The sequence below is a fragment of the Indicator indicator genome, chromosome 1 (assembly GCF_027791375.1).
Source record: "Indicator indicator isolate 239-I01 chromosome 1, UM_Iind_1.1, whole genome shotgun sequence".
NCBI classification, from domain to species: domain Eukaryota; kingdom Metazoa; phylum Chordata; class Aves; order Piciformes; family Indicatoridae; genus Indicator; species Indicator indicator.
Window position 1 is genome coordinate 93,323,989 of NC_072010.1, and position 21,512 is coordinate 93,345,500.

Here is a 21,512-nt window from a genome sequence, read left to right on the forward strand (position 1 = left end):
ATAAAACTCTACCCGAGAAAATTTTAAACAATCTTCTAATTAATCACAGGATTTTATAACCACTCACAAGCTGTAAGTAAAACATTAACAAGGCAGGAGGAAGTACCTTTTGTACTAAGCATGATTTCTAACCCTGCTGACGTACCACACCAGGTGAACCAGGTTAGAATCTAACATCACGCTGAATTAGAATGGATACTAGCACATGGAGATGCGTTTCATTTATGGAACGGCACTCCCATAAGCAAAGGTATAAGACTTAATTAGTGGGACAATCTAAGAGAGCAGTGTCTCACAGCTTTTCTGTAACTCGTGACACTACCCTCAAAACATGACCACATAATATATGCTTGACATAATAAAATTCATATTCCTATAAAGACATCTTGGCCCTCATTTAATTAACAGAACACTGTTCTTATCACAAAAAGAAAGCAGTTTACATGTCTTGATAGTTAAGTTTTTACCAGCTACATCCAACAGATTTGCATTTACCCAGGTATGCATAACACAATCACACAGCTGTATTTACTTCAGCCTAAAAGGGCACTGGCTCTGCAATAGATTTCAACTTACCTCATAGTACATAGGCACATCCTTAACCTTTTTTCCCTTTTGATTCCCTGATTCTCTGATCTGCAAGAAATAGAGCATTCTACAGTGAGAGGATTTTAAGCTTACACCAATTATTTTACACACTATTTCCTTTTGCAAATACTATGTTCACAATCCAAGAGATTGAGGTAGCATTTTATGGTACCCCTGTATTTTAGGGAGGGAGCTTTTGTGATCAGCACATTAAAGACAAGTCTGTAATGAACCGTAACTATTTACAGGGAGCAGAACAACTTATACAGCAAGTTTTTCTTTTTTCCATTTTTCACTCCTATGAGTTAGTGCAATTTTTAAAAACTCTACAGAGTAATTAAACTGAATATGAAATTTATAGTTACCACAGACAACTTAGTATCTAGAAGTGAGATCTAGTGTTTGGTTTGTTATTAAAAGTTCCTTTCCTGGAATACCTGTCTGAAAATGTCATCACGTGTTACCACACTGAAGAGCTTCCGCAGTGGCACCTGCACAGCCAGAGACAGAGCCTTGGTGTGGATTTCATCCTCAGGTTTATTCCCAACAACGAAAGCAATGCTTGGCTTCCAGTCATCCTACTTTCCAAAAGAAAGCATTTAAAGTATTTAAACTCCAGCAAACAAAAGTGCTTCCCTGCAGTTTCAATGAGCATTGCTGTAGATGTGGTTACTCCTCTTAAGGCATATTAAACATGACTGCATTAATCACACAGAAATAAATTGTATCCAACCCCAAAAAAAGCACATTCTACTTTGTTCCAATTTTTTCTGCCATCAGATGGCAGCATTATACTATGGGAAATGCAAATGCCTACTAGGAACCTCTACAAACCTTCTGGCAGGCATACACTGCATTAGCATTATAAAAAGGTAAAGTAACTTTTAAATGCCATTTGCAGATCTGACATTTCAGTAAGCACACAAGAAGTGGATTTTGAATATATGTATTACTATCACTGAATATATGTATTACTATGATTATTTGCTCTAGAAAAAAAAAAAAAACAAACAACCAAACCAGAACAAATTTCAGTTTCCTCACCCTGGGAACTAGATAACGCCCAGACACTGTTTTCGGAAAATTGTAGTATTATTGGTATTATGTTTTATGATGGCATGTTTACGCATACCACGGTTCTTACATGGTTTCACTAAGTATTCTGAGCTAATAAAAATTATTTCTCAATGGTAAGTTACATTTCACTGCAATATTGCCAAATGAAAAACACTAGCAGCTTTCAAATATTTGCAGTAAAATATTTTTATCACAACAAACAACAACCTAAACCAACCAACCAACAAAAGCCTATGTAAAAGTTTGCAATTTGACTATCTGATGATTTGGGATGTGAGAAAGCAACAGCTGACCATGACTACACACACATGCCATTTTTAAAACACAATATTCAGAGAAACAAAAGAGACAGAAATATTACCTAGGTCACTGTCATCTTCCAAAACTGCAAGTAGCTACAGAGCAGATACAGTATCCATAAACTTTGTTTCATAGCAGCACAAAATAAGCGTTATGCTTTTTTAAAAAATGCAAGATGCAGGAAGCACAAACATATCATTGATGCTCTAGGAGTATGCAAACACGATGGAATTTATGAGTGCCCAACTGACCTGGGGCAGCAGGTGGCAGCAATGGCTTGTGTGGGGAGTGGACTAAGTACACCGATTTTTTTTTTTCCCCTCCTCCCCTTTCTAGTTGGGAGGGGAGGGGACGTGGGACGGTAACTCCTCCTGCCTAAAGTTGCCAGTATAGCGCACAGCACTGTGGAGAGCTAGATATTCCAACACTATCAAGACGTGTGCACAGGAGTTGGGGTTAACTTGCATTCAAGTTGTCATTGTACAGCTGCCAAGAGTTGGACACAAAAACTTTACTATTCTTTGAACAGAGAGTATATTTAGATGTCCATTCTTGGATGAAAAGGCATCATTTTCTAGGCCTTCAGAATTGAGATTAAAATGCCCTCATATGGCAGTACCTTAGCGTTCCCAAGGCTTCCCAGCAGAAACTGAGCCTTGAGAACAACCATCCACCTAGGGCATGAGCTAATAGAGCAACTGATAATCACTACGCTGTCCACTTCAGAGGGGAAGAAGGCCCAGTAAGTATCACAGACAGATGCTGACAGCACAAGAAGACTCAGGAAATGTCAGGTTCTATTCTTGATACCAGGGGAATCACAGTCCAGCAGCAACATAAAATCATAGAATGGTAGGGGTTAGAAAGGACCTCTGCAGATCATGAAGTCCAACCCTGCTGCCAAAGCAGGATCACCTAGGGCAGGTCACACAGGACACATCGACATGGGTCTTGAAAGTCTCTAGAGAAGGAGACTCCACAACTTCTCTGGACAGCCTGTTCCCACAGATTCCTGCAGTTCTCCAGATTCATGAAGAAAGTTCTGACAGAATCCTAAAACCTCTGCCTTATGTCTTCTTCAGTTCCTCCTAAAAACATGCTAGGATCTTCATGCCCACATTAACATACAACAACGATACCTTTGAAATCTGTCTTCCTAATAGTTCTTTCTCTTCTTGATCTTTCCATCCTTTGTTCATAACTGCCCCCAGCTAATTTCTCCTTCCATTCCCACTCTCTTTTCCTTATCCAATTTCCACCACTTCTAATGATTCTCAAATCTGTTACTTGCTCCTCTAGCTCTTCCTTGTCCAGGTAGTCTCTAGTTTCATTGTGTGATCCCACCTCCAGCTTTCTCCATCCTTAGATTCCTACTCCAAACTCTTAATACTCCTCTAACACTTCTCTCTCTGGCATCTTCAGGGTTACATTTGAGCAATGAGACTCTTGTTCATGATACTTAGGCATTCCTTGGAAAAGAATAGGGAAGCAATACATAAGTAATAGGGGAAACAATTTTCCTGATTTCTACTGTGGTTCCCACCTTCAAAACATCTAACAAAGCACCAAAGCAAAACCAAAGGTAAATCCTACTTGTGAAAAATGAATTATGCAAAAAAAAAAAAAAAACAAAAACCCAAACAGCTTGGGATTTATCCAAACACATTCTCGGAAAAGTATATGCCCTCAGCAAGAAGTATGCACTTGACGTCAGTGTGCCACATCTTCTCTTCCCCTAAATTCTCTGCTACAAAGAAACAAGCTGTTAAAGCTTCTCCACAGAATAACTACGAGAATATTTATAGCACAGGCAAAACACTGGCTAATGCATTATAAAATACATGGAATGAGTCTCTACAAGATAACTTGTAGGGAAAATAATAACCTTGCCTAGCTTAATTCTACAGAATTATGTGCAACTTGATACAAGGTCTTTTGTGTAGAAATGTAAACAGTATTAGAGATAATCCATACCTCCCTAGCTGCAAAAGGAAGAAAAAAATGTGTAAAAAAGTTGCAATGACTCAGAATTGAAGCTACATAAATACCAGAAATAGATCCATACACTTTGACAGGGAATAGTGATCCAAAATTCCCAAAGTAATATCATGCCATCTATTTCTAAACTGACCAACTTTGAAGCCTTCAAAGATTGTTTTTCAGAAAAGCTGAACACGAAGAACAGCAATTGAAGTCAGTAAGGACAGCAAATGTGCAGTGTGAGTATATGGTTTAAGGTGTTTAACTGATTATGCTCTTTTCTGACCTTATTTTTTTTTTTTGCATTATTGCCCTTATATTATCAATACTGTAACAGTATCCTTAATGTTCAAGGCACTGAAAGGATAGAGAAGAACCAGACCCTGCTTCTACAGCTCACCACCTAAAATCACAACTTAAAAATGAGAAGGAAATGTAGTAAAATGTCTATGGTTACTTTAAAAATATTTTCTCCCTCAATATACAACTGCTCCTCTACTTAGTTTAATTCTTTCAAATATTATTGTAGAAGTGAGACTTGAGAAAGGATCTGAAAGAAGATAGGTTAGTGCCCCTAAGGCTACCTCAAACAAAGTTCCAAGCTTAAAGAACAGGGTAGAGAAAACCATAAAAGTAACTACTGGAAAAGTATGGAAACAGGCTAGAGAGGCTACCATTGGGAGTGTAAAACAAGCACTACATACTGTGAATAAAGATAGCCAATGTGCATGGAGCAGATAGTTCCCAGAATCAACAATGATAATTTCAACGTTTATGAAGGAAGGGAAAAAAAAAAAAAGATGGAAATGTGGCATTGGTAACTGAATACTCCATAAACAATCAGAAAGAGGGGAAGGTCAGACCACTATCTCTGGAAAACACTGTCAAAAATGACACTGTTGTCCCTGCCATCTTGGCCACATCAAGACTTGAAATGAACCAGTCTTCTCCATGTTCAAAATAACCATCTATGTGGGATGCTTGTAGATCCTGGAGGTGAAGAGGCTCCAATCTCAGCAAGATCCATACAACTCTAAAAACTCCATGTAAGCACCTTGCAATTTTCCAACCCCCTTCTTTCTACAAAACATAGAAGGTGTCTCATCTTCTCCTGATTTTGTTCTAAAGCATCTACTGTGTCCCTCAGCAAAGTGATCTTTACCAACTGCTAAAACCCACCACACACAGACTACATAACTTGTTTGGCACAGTAGTATTGGAATAGCATAGGTATGTTAAAGAAAAGATTTTTTAAAAATCCCTACCTTCAATTCAGATTGAAGGGAAAAGCAGATGTAGCTCTCAAATTTTTGTTTCCTTTTTAAACATAACTTATTTTCTCTGCTTCATTTCCTAGGCACAACAGGGCAGCTGTTCACAGAAGACATCTGAACAAGTCAGGTATATTGTTTATTTTTGCAATACCAGCCTGTAGAACTTCTTGGCCATGAAAAACATGAAGCAGCCATCTCATACACACTGCCTCTCATCCAGGCAATATAAGTATCAGCCATTTTGCATCATTACTTATTTTTGTGGTATATAATGGGGGTTGTATGTTTGTGGATTTTGCCAGGAATTTTTTGGTTTGTTGGTGGCAGTGTTTTTTTTTCTTAGAGCCAGAACTAGCAGGTTCATTTAATTACAGCACTATTTAAAATTTAACTGTAATGGCTGATGAGAAACATTTCACAACTTAAACTCCTAACATCTGAACATCAAACAGCAAGAGTTCCTTAATCTCCTGATTTTTAAGTAATGCCTCAGAAATAATGAGGTTTATTAGTGATTTATGAACACTCAGTGTGATATTACCTCTAGCACTCTTTGCTTTCAACAATGAGGAAGCCTGTAAATCAGTAATTACTTGGAATGGCTGCTCATCAGCAATTTTTTGTAGCTGAAAGTACTGAATGTGCAGGGCATCGCTGCTAAGAAATCTGCAAGCCCACTTGCATTATTTGCCAATTGATTACTTATGGATTCTGAGCTTCTGCTGTATAATCTGGGCAGGTTAAAGAGTATCAAAGATCAACTGAATGTTATTTCCTCTCTGAAGAGGAAGCAGTGTGAATAGTAATCTAAAGTGTAGCCATCCTATTGAGAACATTTTTAATTCGTTTATGTTTCATTTCAGTTCGGTTTTCAGGCCCTAAAATGACAATAGATGTCACCCCCCCTAGATGTGAAGTCACAGTACAACATGGCTTCCAGTTGCCACATTTATTTATACTAGCTAATTAGAGCATATAATAAGTTATTTCAATTAAGGGCTTTGTTTGTCCTTTCACTTAGCAAATGTTGCCATTTATCCACTTAAAGCATGCAAAGTTTAAAACTAAGAATCTTAATTTATATTTTGGAATTTAATTCTGCAGTGAACCCAATCAAAATATCTTGACATCTGAATGTAAATATGACTTGCAGTTCCATTTCTTCTGTGTAGCACATCAGAAAACAAAGAGATGTATAGAAAGTATAATGAGAGGCTCTGCAAAAATCCCTGTATCCTCTGTACATGTTTTTAAATTGTCTGTTTGCCAGTTTTTACAGTGTATGTAGTAAAGGCAATTATTTGGTTAGTAAATACCATTTAAATATTTCAGTGAGCATAGCCATCCATAAAATCTTAACACCATGGCTAAAATGACTCCTTTTATTAGATCAAACTAATAAAATATTCTAAGTCATAAACACACGTTAAAATGTAAATTTAATTGCTCAGTCTACCTGGTACAATTTAAAACCAGTTCTAGTAAATTCTCTTTGACTCCACTAAAGGGAAAGAATATTCTCTAAACCGACACAAGTAAAAGACATAAAAACTCCTTATACATTAGTTATGAGGAAATTTAATTGATAGGAGTTCCTGTCATCTCTCCAGTAATTTCAGATTCTTATGGCACATCACATATAATATTGATGAGTAGTAAGAAATAATTTTGTGCATTGTGTCTGATGACATCTACATTTAAAGTTGCTCAACATTTCCTCTTACAGGCTGCTTTCAGTTCCTGACCTTTATGCATTTGAATTTAAATCCTGCCTGCTATGAAATTACTGGGCTGAGAGAAGGAGGGAGGGATAGTCTGGTTAGACTGTTTACAGAATGAGATCTGATTTTTAAATACTATGTTTGTGCTTTAGCAAAAAATCTTATGTGATTAAGTAATTAAGATACTCAATCCCCTCTACATTTAAGAGAAAGGAACTAAATTTGGGACCACAGTCATAGCTGTGTCAAAGATGTGCTATTACAGAGCATGTTTATTTACATTACGTATACATTTGGCCATACTTGATGAATCTTGATTCACACATGCTCAGAAAAAAATTGTCCGCATCTGTTTGCACTGAGTATGTTCCTGCCCATAAGAGCCGAATAAAAATTTTCTTGCAGTAAGAAATTTTAGCAGCTGCCCAGCATCACAGAAGCCTGAGTTCAAGCTGACCACAGCAGGCAGGCAGCTTTTCCTCATGCTCCCAAGGCTCTGCCCACTAACAGCAAGACAGAAAAAGTGGAATTAGTTTAACTGGAACAGAAAACAGTTGGACAACACCAGAATTAAGGAACCATGGAATCTTAATTCAGCCCCTATGGGTATAGGCATTACAACCTTTAATTAGGTGATTTCTTATTTTTTCCTACAGAACTCCTGCCCCATTCAGTGAACATACTCGACATTTCTTTCCATCTGTCTCAATGTGTGGTCCTGAATAATCCTAATTCTGGCATTTCCTAAATTTTATTTCTTACCTTTAAAAATATTTCAATATAATAGTTTGCATTTAACAAATATAATAAACTGCAGGTAGAAGCAGCAGAGGAAATAAAGCACTTTGTTCACTGAATTCACTGGACAATATCCACCACCATAATAAACACTACCATAAAAAAAAAAAACTCTAATTGGCACCTTACTAGTAAGCACACGAGAAACATCAGGAACTGAGTAGGTGATGAAGGTTGAATCTCCAACCCCTTTCCCATGCTTCAGAGATTCTCCTAGACTTGGGGCAAGATTCACAAGCAAGAAATGGCTCAAGCTCCTTTAAACTCTACTGAAAAAAAAAATAAATCAACATTCCAGGGAAAAATGGGTAGCAACTACATTAGCTGAGGAGCTTACTGGTTGTTTGGCTAAATTTGTACTACATGATTACAATAAAAGTATTAAAAGATTTCTGAACATCCGTGGCATTTTTTGGAAAATCGTGTAGTCAGTTTAAAAGCTTCTTCCTGAATTCAAGTCCTCATACTTAACCAGAAGAGCTGGCATGTTAAAAAACCACAACACAACAAAACGACACAACGCAAAACAAAGCAGTAACAAGAAAAAGCACCCTGGTTTTTTGGGTTTAACAGGGCACAACAGGAACCCACTGAACAAGGAAGCCAAGGAAGTAATTCGTCTCACTTGCAGAAGCAGTGCTAGATAAACACACACTAGATAAATATTGTTGTTTTCTAAATTACTACCCTATTTTAAAACCAAATTGTCTCTTGCAAGTTAAGATTTATTAGAATTACATTGTGTATACAGAACATAGCAACCTAAATATGCCTTCAGATCATAACACTCTGTGAAAGGATTAAAAGAAAAAAAATAATAAATGAAAGGAAAAAAAAAAGAAAAAAGTGCCTTTTAACTGCACAGACTCAAGCGGGAAAATTACAGCCTCACATTTTCAACGCTGCAGTTAATGCTGTGTCAGCACCTCCACCAAACCTCGCTGCTCAGCAGTTTGTAAAAAGTTCACAACCAGCTGGAACTTGGCACCCAGAGCCCCAGAAAGGTGCCGAGGAAGAAAAGCAAGAAACTCGCCGAGCAACTGCTTAATGGCGAAAGAGGGGCAAAGAAGGGGCAACACCACCGCCCGTCGGGACGATTCACCGTCCTGAATCCCGATCCTGGGTGTCCCCCAACAAAGACACTTAGCCAACCGACCGGGCGAGACGAGCGGCCGGGCCCGGCTCGAGGCCAGTCGCCTCCGTATTCAGGCCGCCCCAGGGTCTCCCGCCCCGCTGCGCCCCGGACAATCTCTGCCCTGCCCCTCGGCTGCCTTCACCTCCTCGAAGGGGGCGGCCACCAGCGCAGCCTCCCAGCTCTTGACCTCGGCCCCCGCCGAGGCGACCCCGCTGGGCTTGCGCCGCTTCGGGCCCATGGCGGTGCCGGCCGGCGGGCAGGCAGGCAGGCAGGCACCAAGCGTCGCCGTGGCGACCGGCTCCCGCGAGGCCGACGCCTTCCGGCGGCGCCAAGCGGCGGGGCGGTTCATGCCGTACGGGCCTCCTCCAGCCCGCCCGCTGCGGCGCGGCGTTTCCGTTGGGGGACTCCGTGCCTGCCCAGGGGCGCCTTTGTGCTCGGCGGAGGCTCTCCAGGGCTGTCGGCGGCCATCTCGCGTCGCCTCGCCGCAGCCGCAGCGTGCTAGCAAGGGGCGCCTGGTGGGTCGGCAGGAGCTTTGCTGGTTTTGCGCATCGCTTGCGACGCGGGCGGGCGGACTGCTGCCGCTACCTGAAGCCGCCTCCAAAGGAGAGAGGGCTTTGGCAGGGCTGCCCATGATGGGCATTCGGACTGTTCGGGGGGAACGGCAGCGGGCCTTGCAGGGTCACACAGACCATCAAATTAAATGTCAGCCCAAAAGCTACACGAAAGCAGTCTCCTGTGTGCCCGGACGAAGGAGTGAGCTCAGGCCGCGGTGCTGGCTGTTGCCTGAGGCAGGGGAATGCACAGGTGTGGGCGACCAGGCCTGCTCCCAGCCCCAAATCGCTCCCCAAATACTACCATATGTTACTGCACTGGAACCAGAAGGGGAGACGGAGGCACAGTTGGGAGAAAGCAGGAGAGCTGCCAAGATAAAGAATTCATTACGGAGGAGTCATGTTGTGATCTCACACTGGAGACGAGTGAAATATTCTGTGATTTAACGTTTGGTGAAAATAGCCCAAACCACATGCTGCCCTCCCCCCATCTCCCTGTACCGACCAGCATTGCTTGGAGTGTCCAAATCTTTATTTTAGTTTCGTCAGAGCCTTAAAGCCCTGCTGTGCTACTGCTTTAGCCACATTTTCATCCTGGGATGATACTGGCCTAGTGTGTGTGCTGAATAAAAGATCTTTAATGGTTTAGTGGAGAAGTAAGAATTCAGGTTCATAGGGGGTATAACAGGCAAGTCTCTTATCTCTGTTTGCAGAAGAGTATCTTCCCTGGGTTTGCAGACAGTGATGTAGTTTATAACACAGGAAATCTGCACGGTATATTTGCCAGTACCCATAGGCATTATCCCCCACCCACCCTGTTTCATGGCTGGTGTCCATTTTCTCTTATTGAGGTTTGGTTGTCCAGAAAAAAAATACTATCAGTTTTCAATTGTTCACAGAAACAGGCAGTGTGACATTTCCATCATACTCTTGCTCTGCATTAAAGTCATGGATGTGCAGCTTGTGCCTGCTGAGGAGCACAGAGAGAGCATAGGAATGAAGAATGGGGCAGTTGATGCAGCAGAACAGAACAAAGATACGGGGCAGAATGCACAGACAACAATGCTAAATATCCTTATAACAAACAACCTGCCTGATTTTTGAGGGCTCAGTTTTCAGGGCTAGATGTAAGCTTCAGCAGGACCAATGGGAGTGGGTTGTGCACCTGTATCCTGTGATGGTATGGTTACAAATGTGCACTACTGTGATGTCTGTGGGAGACGGCAACAGCTTCATTATGCTCACACCTGGATCTCTATGGTCAGGATTGTTACAAAGGTTGAAAACCAGCAAGATTGATGTCAGCCTGGAAACGGCACTGAGAACATGGATAATAGCTGTGAGAACTGTGAGCTGGCCTGTTCGTTGTGTGTTTGCTTGGATGTGTAAGGATTATTTGAAAGAAATTATTTTGTTCTGCTGATTACCATCTTAGTAAGCACATCTGGATAAGTTGTTTATTGTGGTTGGATGCTGCAGCAGGTGGCAAGTCAAGCTGAAGTAGGACAGCAAATCACTGGGAGGTTATACTATTTATCAGAGAAGAGAAGGAAATTAGGTATATTCTCTATTACAAAGAACCCCAGTATAACCTAAAATAAGTTCTCCAATAGTGAAGTCAGCTAAAGATGTCTCCTTTTTGGCTGTCTGTCCGTGCCCATTTGGTTGTGCTGCTAGAGATGCTTGTAGGCCAAATTGTAAACCAGATCACTGAAACTCTTCTGGTTAAATCCTCCAACAGAGAAAAGAGACAAATCAAAGAGACAAACCACGGTCTTTGTTCCCTCTAAATGGCCTGGGTTGCAAAACACCCAGTTGTCACTGAGCTATCAGAAAAACTTCATCTTCCTTCTGATAACTGAAAAATGAAGCTGCAGCAATCTCAAAACTACTGTTAGCAAAACTGAACGTAACTCAACTATACTGGCAAGCTACAGATGAGAGGAATAGGAAAACTAAGAACCTAGGAGACTATATGCAGGCTGGGGGTACCTGCTGGACAGAAGAGGGATGTCCAGATGTAAGCCTGGCATTTCCATGTAGCAAAATTTGGTCTACCATTTGTGAAAGAGTTTAATGGGCCTATCCGTGATGACTTTGTGTATGGCAGGAACATTTTTTGTGAGATTTTCAGGGAGACTGGTGATGCAGAAAACACAAAGTAAGGTTTTTATTTTCTGTGTTTTTAAAAAACATTGTGGACATGAGTAACCAAAGCCATGAATTTACAATACTCTTGCAATACCAATCCTCTGTGGAAATAAAAGGTAGCTTGTGTTTCCCTGGGAGATGGGTTAACAAGCCTGTGTATTCAAGTCAGCTGGTGATACAAAATTGGGAGGAGTGCCTGCAGCCCTCAGTCAGGCTGTGCTGCCATTCAGTGATACCTGGACAGGCCGGAGCTTTTGACAGAGGGGAACCTCATGAAATTTCAGCAAGGGCAAGTTCTGCACCTGGGGAGGAATAACCCCATACACCAGTACATGTTGTGGGGTTGACCTGCTGGAGAGCAGCTCTGTGGTGGAGGACATAGGAGGTTTGGTGTATAAATTCACCATGAGCCAGAAGCGCGCTCTTGTGGCCAAGAAGGGCAATGGTGCATTAAGTAGACATGGCCAGCAGGTCAAAGGAGATTCTTCTACCCCTCTACTCTGCCCCGGTGAGGCCACACCTGGAGTTTTGTGCCCAGTTCTGGCCTCCCCAGTTCAAGAGAGATGGAACTACTAAGGAAAGTCCGACAGAGGGCCATGAGGATGGTGAGAAGGCTGGAGTATCTCTTTTACAAGGAGCACCTGAGAGACCTGGGCTGTTTAGCCTGCAAAAGATAAGACTGAGAGTGGATCTTACCATTGCTTATCACTATTTAAAGGGTAGAGGTCAAGAGGATGGGGCTGGGTTCTTTTCAGTGGTGTCCAGTGATAGGACAAGGGGCAACAGCCACAACCTAGAGCACACAAGTTTTCATTTAAACATCAAGAAAAACTTCTTTCCTGTGAGAGTGCCAGAGCAGTGAACCAGGCTGCCCAGAGACATTGTGGAGTCGTCTTCTCTGGAGACTTTCAAAACACTCCTGGTTGTGTTCTTGTGCAATCTGCTCTAGGCTAACCTACTCTAGCATGGGGGTTGGAGTAGGTGATCTCTGGAGGTCCCTTCCAACCTGTCTGTGATTCTGTAATTTACACAGAAGGTTAACAAAACATGCACAGTTAGTTCTGCAAAATAGGTGGATGCAATAGCATGTTCCTGTGCCCACACTTTTGATAATATATAGAAGGAATATTTAAAAATTAGGTATATTTTTTTCTTCCTCCAGGAAGAAGAAACATTGGTTGCCTTTTATTTTAGGGTGACTTAAAGAACATTTGCACTTACTTGTTCTCCAGTAAAGTGTTGGGAGTGGAAAGACATTGGTAGTTGTAAAACTCTTGTCTTCACTACTTGATTTCCTAGGAGATGATGGTTAACTAAAGAACTAGTAAAGGTTTTGTATTTAAAATAATTAAAGCCTGATAGACTGAGAGGGGAATTAATTTTAATCATGCTTGGTTTTCGGTTTTGTGTGTTTGTTTTTTTCTTTTAAAGTGCTTAAGTGCTTGACAAATATTTGGAAAAAATGATCATTTCAGTAAGAATCACCTTCTCACCTTCAACTGAGGAGTGAGCAAAAAGTCCTCTGCTTGAGTCCTTAAGAACACCCTTAATTGCTTTATATTGCTTTCATGAAATTTATGTGTTTCTTAAATGGGGAGGATTCCTGAATTATGGCTTCAGAAAGCTGTGTTTGCTTTAGAAAACTTTCCAGAACAACTAACATAGCCTTCAGCACTGTTTAGGAAAACAGTCCTTCATGTTACTTCTATTTCTTAAAAGAAGAAGAAAGGTATATTGAAAAAAATACAAGCAACCAAACTTTTTTTTTTTTTTTTTTTTTTTAAAGACAGCAGTCCCTTTTCCCTCAAAAACGAAGAAGGGAAAAAACATTAAACTCATTTTGCTTTCCTTTCCAGCTTCATAGCACTTCAGAATCTGGTCTAGGAGCAGCTTTTTCTTGAAGTTTGGCAACTCTGCAGGACACAACCATCTCACAAGCTACACAGATTTGGCAGCTATGGTGTGTGTTTCCACAGCCTCCCTCAACTCTCACATACCAGTGTGGATGTAGGTAGTCTTTGCCTACAGTTGCTGCTCTGGCCACGAAGTGATTCCTTTAGATTTGTTTCTCAGTCTCTAAATGTGTTTGTATAATTTGCATAAAGCTTCCCACATGGACTGCATTGGCTTTGTGGAGGTGGGTTAGCTTTAGGACCTAGAAAGCTTATTTCTACATCAGTAAAATATAAATGCATGTGCCCTGAAGGGGACAAAGGTTAAAGCTGAAGTATAAATATATTAATACACTCCTCTTCTGAATGATGCACTTAATTTTTTTCTTTCAACAGAGGTCAGTAATTTCTGAATTAGACTTAAAATTGTAACCATAATGAAACTAAAACTCTCCTCCTCATATTGTTATGGGCCTTTTTAATAAGATAAGGGTTGCTGAATTTTGGGAACATAAAAGTATGGTTCTAGAGGGAAAGGGAACAGCCAAATTATAAAGAAAATGCAATTCATGTCCAAGAAGGCCAGTGGCATCTTGGGGTGCATGAAGAAGAGTGTAGCCAGCAGGTTGAGAGAAGTTCTCTCTCTCTACATTGCTCTGGTGAGGCCTCATCTGGAATATTGCATCCAATACTGGGCTCCCCAGTTCAAGAAACTACTGGAGAGAGTCCAGTGGAAAGACACTTAAATGGTGAGGGGAATGGATCATTTATCTTAATGAAGAAAGGCTGGGAGACTTGGGGCTCTTCAGCCTGGAGGAGACTGAGAGGGGATCTCATTAGTGCTTATCGATATCTAAAGGTCAAGCGTCACAAGGATGGAGCCAGACTCTTCTCAGTGGTGTCCAGTGACTGGGCATAGGCCAGTGGACACAAACTGGAACATAGGAGGTTCCACATAAGCATCAGGAAAACTTCCCTTTGAGGGTGGCAGAGCACTGGAACAGACTGTCCAGAGAGGTTATGAAGTCTGTGTCCCTCGAGGCATTCCAAACCCACCTAGATGTATTCCTGTGTGATTTACTCTAGGTGATCCTGCTCTAGCAGGGGGGTTGGACAAGATGATCTTCAGAAGTCCCTTCCGACCCCTACCATTCTCTGATTCTGTGATTCAGCCCAGTCCATCTGCCACATGGCAACGCCTGCCCTCTGATTCTGGGCCAGTATATGCACAGATCAATAGACCTAACCTATTTAAGCCTTCCTGCATAGTAATGTGGCCAGAGTCAAAGCAAGTTGTAGATATTCCCTTCTCCCTCCAGCTCTAGCATTTAGCATTGGCCTGGAAAGTCATTGTTTTTTCTTTACTCAAATATTTCCTGTCAAGCTGAGTTACAAATGTACGTAGCTTCTTTTGTTTATCACAAGCATAACATGCATAACAGATGAAACTTCCTTTAATACATGCAAATAAGTTTAGATTTAAGAGTCTGCACCAACTTTTTTTTGTTTCATTTTGTTTACTGGGAAAAAACCTAACCTTACAAGGCCCTGCATTTAATTTGAGAAGAGATGCTTTGGGAATCTCCCATGTGCATGCATATGTGAAGAGAATGTTTGTTTCTCCCTGAAGCAAATGTTACAGGGATTCCTGGCAAAGCTCACAATGAAATCCATTATCATCTGTCAGTAAAATGACTTCCAAATTCCAGCTGAATACTGCGTAACAGTCTCTTTAAAGAAAGACTCCCTCTGCATTTGGTATTGTAGTTCTACTGTCTCTAGGTAACTGAATTTTAGAAGCAGTTCAGTGCTGCCAATCAGAATAAAAGTAAAATTTCAGGTATCTCAGGCCTTACTCCTGCCCCTTTCCAAAACAGATCACAAGATCTTCTCCCTAAAGAAATAATTCCAAAGAAAACATTTTCCCACCTTTCCAGAAAGCAAACTCCCCACCTCCACCCCATTCTCCCCCACTTTCAAATCCTGTATCATTGCCTGTTTTATTCTGGCACAAAAGGAGTAGTTTCTCTAAGGCTAGAGGGTGCTCCCTGGGAATCTGCTTCTGTAGCACTCCTTGCTCCTACCACCATCAAGAAAGGGAGTCTTACACAGTAGTACTGAGTACCAATCGCTAACCTTTTTCAACAGCCAAACAAAGCAAGGCCTAAATAAGTGGAATTTGAAACATTATACTGTTGCTGGTGCAAAAATAAAAATGTTTCTAATCCATTAAAAACAAGCATTAACACCATGGAGGGTCAACAGACCTGAGATTTATGCCAGAGTTTACACTGAAAATATTGATAATAAGCAGTGGAAAGACATGGCGTATTTGTTTATTTTCAAAGGGGGAAAGATTATTTGTAAAAATACATGCAATCTGAACTGGAGTTGAAGTAATTAAATGGTTAGAACTATAATTCTTTGGCCTTGAGAACCTCATATTGTGAACTCCTATTTGGATATTTTTAAATTGAATTTTCTGAAGGGGCTAATTGCAGAGTAACTAAACTGCAACAATATAGATTGTTCTGAAGCTGTTGTTTTAAGTTTACTTTCCCCTCCTTCTTCCCAGTCTATTTCCCTGGGCACATACACTCCCCAGTAGATCTAATTCAATGAGTAGGTTTTGTAAGGAAGTATGTGGAGTGATGACTATTGCCTGCCCTGTTTTGCACCTGTCTCTCTTGGTCATGCTTATGCTAAAACCTGCTTCATAGAAAAGCTATGGTTAAACTTCCCAGACTTAAAACTGTATCCCAAAACACCACCATCCCTTACCTTGTCATCCAATAAATCCTTTAATCTTCCATAAATCTGGTCTATCATCTCCTTACTTCAGACTGGAATGGCACCCTGTGCTTCTCTCTTTCCAACTTACATCAGTCCTACTTCACAACTTTTTCTTACTCTGCACCACCATAATACAACCTGGCCACCAATCTGCTCAAATACTTGCCCTGGACCCCACATAGCCCTGCCTGTGTCAGCAGAATGTGTCACTGTAAAGATTCAAAGCCAGAATCTCCCAGCAGCAGCAGGAGCAGATCTTTCACATTTGAAGGACCCGCACCTCTCTCTTGCCAGTCATTGCTTCTAGATGGAGCTGGTGTGTGTGATCTGTAACACACCTGCCAAGCATGCCAGCCTGCAAGCTTCTGGCACAGTGCTCCATCCAAAGCATTTACACAGATGTAGTCCTCTCCCTTCCCCATTGTTCACTGTGGTGGCTCCTCACACTTCATTCAACATCCTGGCATAATTTCCCAGGCAACATATGAAATAAAAAAATATGAGAAGACTGGATACTGTGATAGTTAATGAGATGAGCTCCCTACCTATCCTGTAGGTATTCCTATAGATAATTGGGGAATTTACTTCTCTTCCAACCAAAATGAATCTATGATTTTGCTTATTCCCAAAGGCATCATGATCTAGCCCTGAACCTATACAGTACATCCTGCAAGTGCTGTAGCCCCAGCTAGTATTATGAAAAGCACAGCAAGAACCAGGTGGTGGAGACAAGAACTCTGTGAGCAGCCTCCTTGCACCTTCCTACTGAGATGTGTGAGAGATGGAAAGCATTATGAAATGTGACTCACTTTTGTGGAATTATCTGTAATAGAATAATTTTTCATCTTCTTTGAATGGACATGATGCAGTTACGCAAAGTAACAAAGACAGTTTGCTCCCCACCAAAGTCTACATATGTATCCTATGTGCAAGACTCTCGTTAGTCTTAACAATATGGGAAGTTAAAAGTATTTGTGCTGTCTTTTTTTCTGCAAGTGACAGCAAAACCAAGGCTCTGACAGCTTTTCTGCATTTCTTAAATTACCTATTTGAGGGAGAGCAGATTTAATTTAAAATTCTCAGGAAACTAGTTCTTTATTCAAAGAGCAAATGAAATCATCTTAGGAAAGGTAAACAATATTTTCATCCCTATCAGGCATTAACACTTGCTTTAATGTAAAGCTCCACATACTACTGATGGGTGTTCCATATGAAATAAAAGTTGCAAAGGAGAATCAGTAACACCTTGCCATCAACACAGAGCAGCTTCTCTCATGATTCCTATGGATTTAGTAAGCTCTAAGCAAATAAAATGCTGCAAGTGTTTACATTGTGTCAATACAGAGAATAACAGAGATCAAGTTTAAAAGGATTTATAATTAGCACTTAATTAATAACCCAAATTTCTGAATTCACATTAGCAGCAGTTAGAATGAAAGATCAGGCCCTTTTCCATAAAAATATCTAAAAGTTAGAGGTCAAGAGGGTGGGGCTGGGCTATTTTCAGTGGTGCCCAGTGATAGGACAAGTGGCAACAGACACAAACTATAAAACAGGAGGTTTCTCTTGAACATAAGGAAAATCTTCTTTGCTGTGAGGGTGTCAGAACACTGGACCAGACTGCCCAGAGAGGTTGTGGAGTCTCCTTCTTTGAAGCCTTTCAGAATGTGCCTGGACTCATTCCTGTGCAACCTGCTCTAGGTGAACCTGCTTTAGCAGGAGGGTTGGACTAGGTAATCTCCAGAGGTCCCTTCCAACCCTTACCATTCCATGATTCCATCTTTCTCCATCTCACTACTTCAGACAAAGCTAAACATTTATTGTGTTAAAACCATCAATGGTAAAACCATCAATGGAGAAGGTATACTAGTTACCATCATAAAGTCATTTGACTGTCTGCCATTGGGTATGACAAAGTCAGGCTGTGAGCAAAATGAAAGCAAGCAAAATTTCTTAGCTTACTTTAAAATATATATATTTAAATGCCAATAGAAAGGTCTTTGTGGTGAACACATCTTGCATTTGCCTTGAATTACCTTTAATTTTCTTCATCATTCCACAAAATCCAATGATGATTAAGCAATACCAATTTAAAGAAAGTACTGATGCATTAGTCATTTTTACTGCACATCCTATCAGTGAACCTTGAGTACCATTACTACCAGTAAATGAATGAAGTGCAGGTTGTCTGGTTTAATTTTTTATCAAAATCTAACATATGCAAGATGCAAAACTTCTAAATTAAAAAAAAAAAAACTAGCATAGCTTTTGCACAGAAAGTTCAATTGGCGCAAGCTGGTGTTGATATATCACTTGCTGTTTCAGGGCAGTAAACTAACTGTGGGAGAAGCTGATCAGTCCTGAAGCAATGAAAATAATGACTACTAAAGCTATAAACACTTACCTCATTCAGACCTTGCCATCAGAGTTTGAGTAATTCTAGATCCTTCACACAACAGACTGAGCCCCAGATCTGCAGGCAGTTATCTCCCCAGATACCTTGAACAGTCTAAGCTTGCGTTCCTGGCTGACACACCTTTGACCACACATCCTGGGTCAATGGAGGTATACACACATCTAATTAGAGGGCTGTCTATTAGGGCAAAACGGGGCAGAATGAGCTGACTGACCCATCTTTTCTGCTCAGCATGAGTGGACTAGCAACATGACGTAGGTACAATTGGCAGCACTTTTCATCCAGTGGTTCTAATAGATTTTAGTGAAACAGTCACTTAAGCTACTATACATACTAGGATGCTGTTCAAATCAGAGATTTGCACATCTTTACTGCCAAGCACAGTGGAGCTCCCTATAGTAATCTCTATACTTTTTGCTTTTTTAGAAATATGGCAAAATTATGGGAAGCTTCACAGGGCTGCAAACCAAATTCTTTGCCCAAGTATTCATGAGGAATGGCTATTGATGATGCAACATGGCCTTTGGGAGGCATTCCTCAAGGCTGCATTTATACTATCATTGATTTTTTCATCAACTAACTAGGAACAGCGTGGTTTTCTGAAAGAATATGCATTCCTATTCCTGATTTTATCTACGGAGGGGATGTGAAGGCAGGGAGAGAACAAAGGAGGTACAGATCTCAGAACCCCAGGCCACCATGCATTGCTGTTGCTACACACAAACAAACAATCCATGCAGCTGTGTGGTGAAGGGTGAGAAAGCCCTAAAGACACGGGTTTTGCTCCTGTACTCAGCACTGGTGAGGCCACACCTTGAGTACTGGGTTCAGTTGCAGGCCACTGTATTAGTTTGGGTTAAATTAATGAGGTGGGAATTATAAAATTTAGTTATTTTTATTTTTCCCAAAATGCCACCCCAAAACTATGTACAAAGCTGATAGAATTATTTACAGATTCTATTTGGTTGTGAATTCTTCCAGGATGCTTATGGTAATTTTGACACAATTCAGAGAGTTCAGAGACTGGAAAAAGCTATGACACAAATAGCTTCACTCACTTATAAACCAAAGGCCAACCAGTAACCCTTAGGAAAATATGAGCAGGCCAGGGTTTACTTACGAGGATTAGAGTGGGAATTTGGAGATGGTACCTAATTCGCTCTCTCTGCTGACAGGCTCCAGAAACTGTTGGTTTGTAATCCAGTTCGAGGCTCAGGCTTTATCCCAGGGCTATGGAACAGACGCTCAAAGCTAGGCAGGACACTCGAGACGACGAGGCTTGAAGTGAGGCGAGGCTTCAGCAGATGTGAGCAAGGCTTGAGCAAGGCAGATCTGAGCAAGGTGGATGTGAGCATGGTGGGCCCGAGGCTCCCTATCCACTTGTATATATACAAAATGCCAGAGGTCACTTGTTCCAATGGGGCAATAAAGCTAACATGTAGCCACCCAATGGAAAGCCTTCTGCCAGGTTATGACCATAAAAAGCAGAGGCCAGGACCTCGTATCTGGGGGAGTTTACCTGCTCTGACCCCAGATAGGCATCTTGCTTACAGACAGGCAAGGTCCTGTCCCCTTTGTTCCTTTTCCTGCGTTGCCCTGTTGTTGTGGCAGGAAGGAGGGGAGAGAAAGGACCTGTCTAGAAATCTTGAGGCCTGTCTGGATTCGTACTCGGCCATGTGTCATGGCCTACCACCACAGCCACTCACTACAAGAAGGATGTTGGGGTGCAAGAGTGGGTCCAGAGAAGAGCATCGAAGCTGATGAAGAGTCTGGAGAACACTTGTTCTCATGAGGAGCACCTGAGAGGACTGGGGTTGTTTATCTTGGAGAAAAGGAGGCTGGGGGGTAACCTTCCCACTCTCTACAATTCCCTGAAAGGAGGTTGTAGTGAGGTGGGAGTCTGTCTCTTCTCCCAGGTAATTAGAATTAGGATGAGAGGTTGTGGCAGTTTAGGCTGGGTGCCTCCTCCTACTGCCACATAAATTACACCTCCGGTGTCCTGGGTGCCCACCCAATAGGGGTGGACACAGGAAACGGCGTATTTCTACCCATAAATCCTGCGCCCTATAAATCCATCTGCAAAGTCATTCTCTTCCTCTTTCTTCCCTCTCTGCTCCCATGGGAGATGTCCTCTCTTATCGGGTAATGCCGGGGGAGTATCCTCAAGACCTCTTGGGCCTGTCTAGGCCTAATGCCAGGAGGAGAATGGAGGGGGGGGCAGTCTCAGACCTGGCCAGCCTGAGACTTGCCTAGCAATGGGAGGGGGGGGAAGAAAGAACCCTGGGGGTTTTGGATAGACCCTCAGGTGGGAGAAGGGAAGGATTGGGAAGCTTTTGGGATTATGTGAGGGGCTCTGCATTCTTTGGAATGTTTTTTGCTGCTATGCTTTGTAGTTTTCTGTAGCTTCACCAATCACTTTTCCGTTTAAACTTTCCATCACTCTCCAATCCGTTTGTGTGAGTGTCATTCTTTTGTCCCTCTCGGGGCAAGAGAGGATCTGTCTGGCCTCAAACCAGCACAGAGGTTTAGGCTGGATATTTGAAAACATCAGTTTCCTGAAAGAGTGGTCAGGGATTAGAACAGGCTGCCCAGGGAGGTAGTGGAGTCACCATCCCTGGAGGTGTTCAAAAAACATGTAAACATGACACTTTGGGACATGGCTTAGTGGGTGTGGTGATGTTTGGTTCATAGTTGGACTTGATGATTTTAGAGGTCTTTTCCAAACTTAATGATTGATTATATGATTATTGGCTAGGTGGCAGTAGTGGTTATTTATGGAATAATGTATTAATATACATGTGCACCACTTTTCATATAATTTTGAAATGCAGATCAC

At 41.5% G+C, this 21,512-nt stretch overlaps 1 protein-coding gene across 1 annotated transcript in view; it reads right to left on the reverse strand.

The window, feature by feature from the left end:
- The window catches only part of SPAG17 (sperm associated antigen 17), a 109,020-nt gene extending 99,909 nt beyond the window's left edge, over positions 1-9,111 (reverse strand). The window contains exons 1-3 of the mRNA XM_054388939.1: positions 9,016-9,111; positions 1,026-1,166; positions 577-636 (exon numbers count right to left, since the gene is read on the reverse strand). Of these exons, the coding sequence (XP_054244914.1) occupies positions 577-636; positions 1,026-1,166; positions 9,016-9,111 (297 nt within the window). The remainder of the gene's footprint in view (positions 1-576; positions 637-1,025; positions 1,167-9,015) is intronic.
- Positions 9,112-21,512: the final 12,401 nt, after the last annotated feature.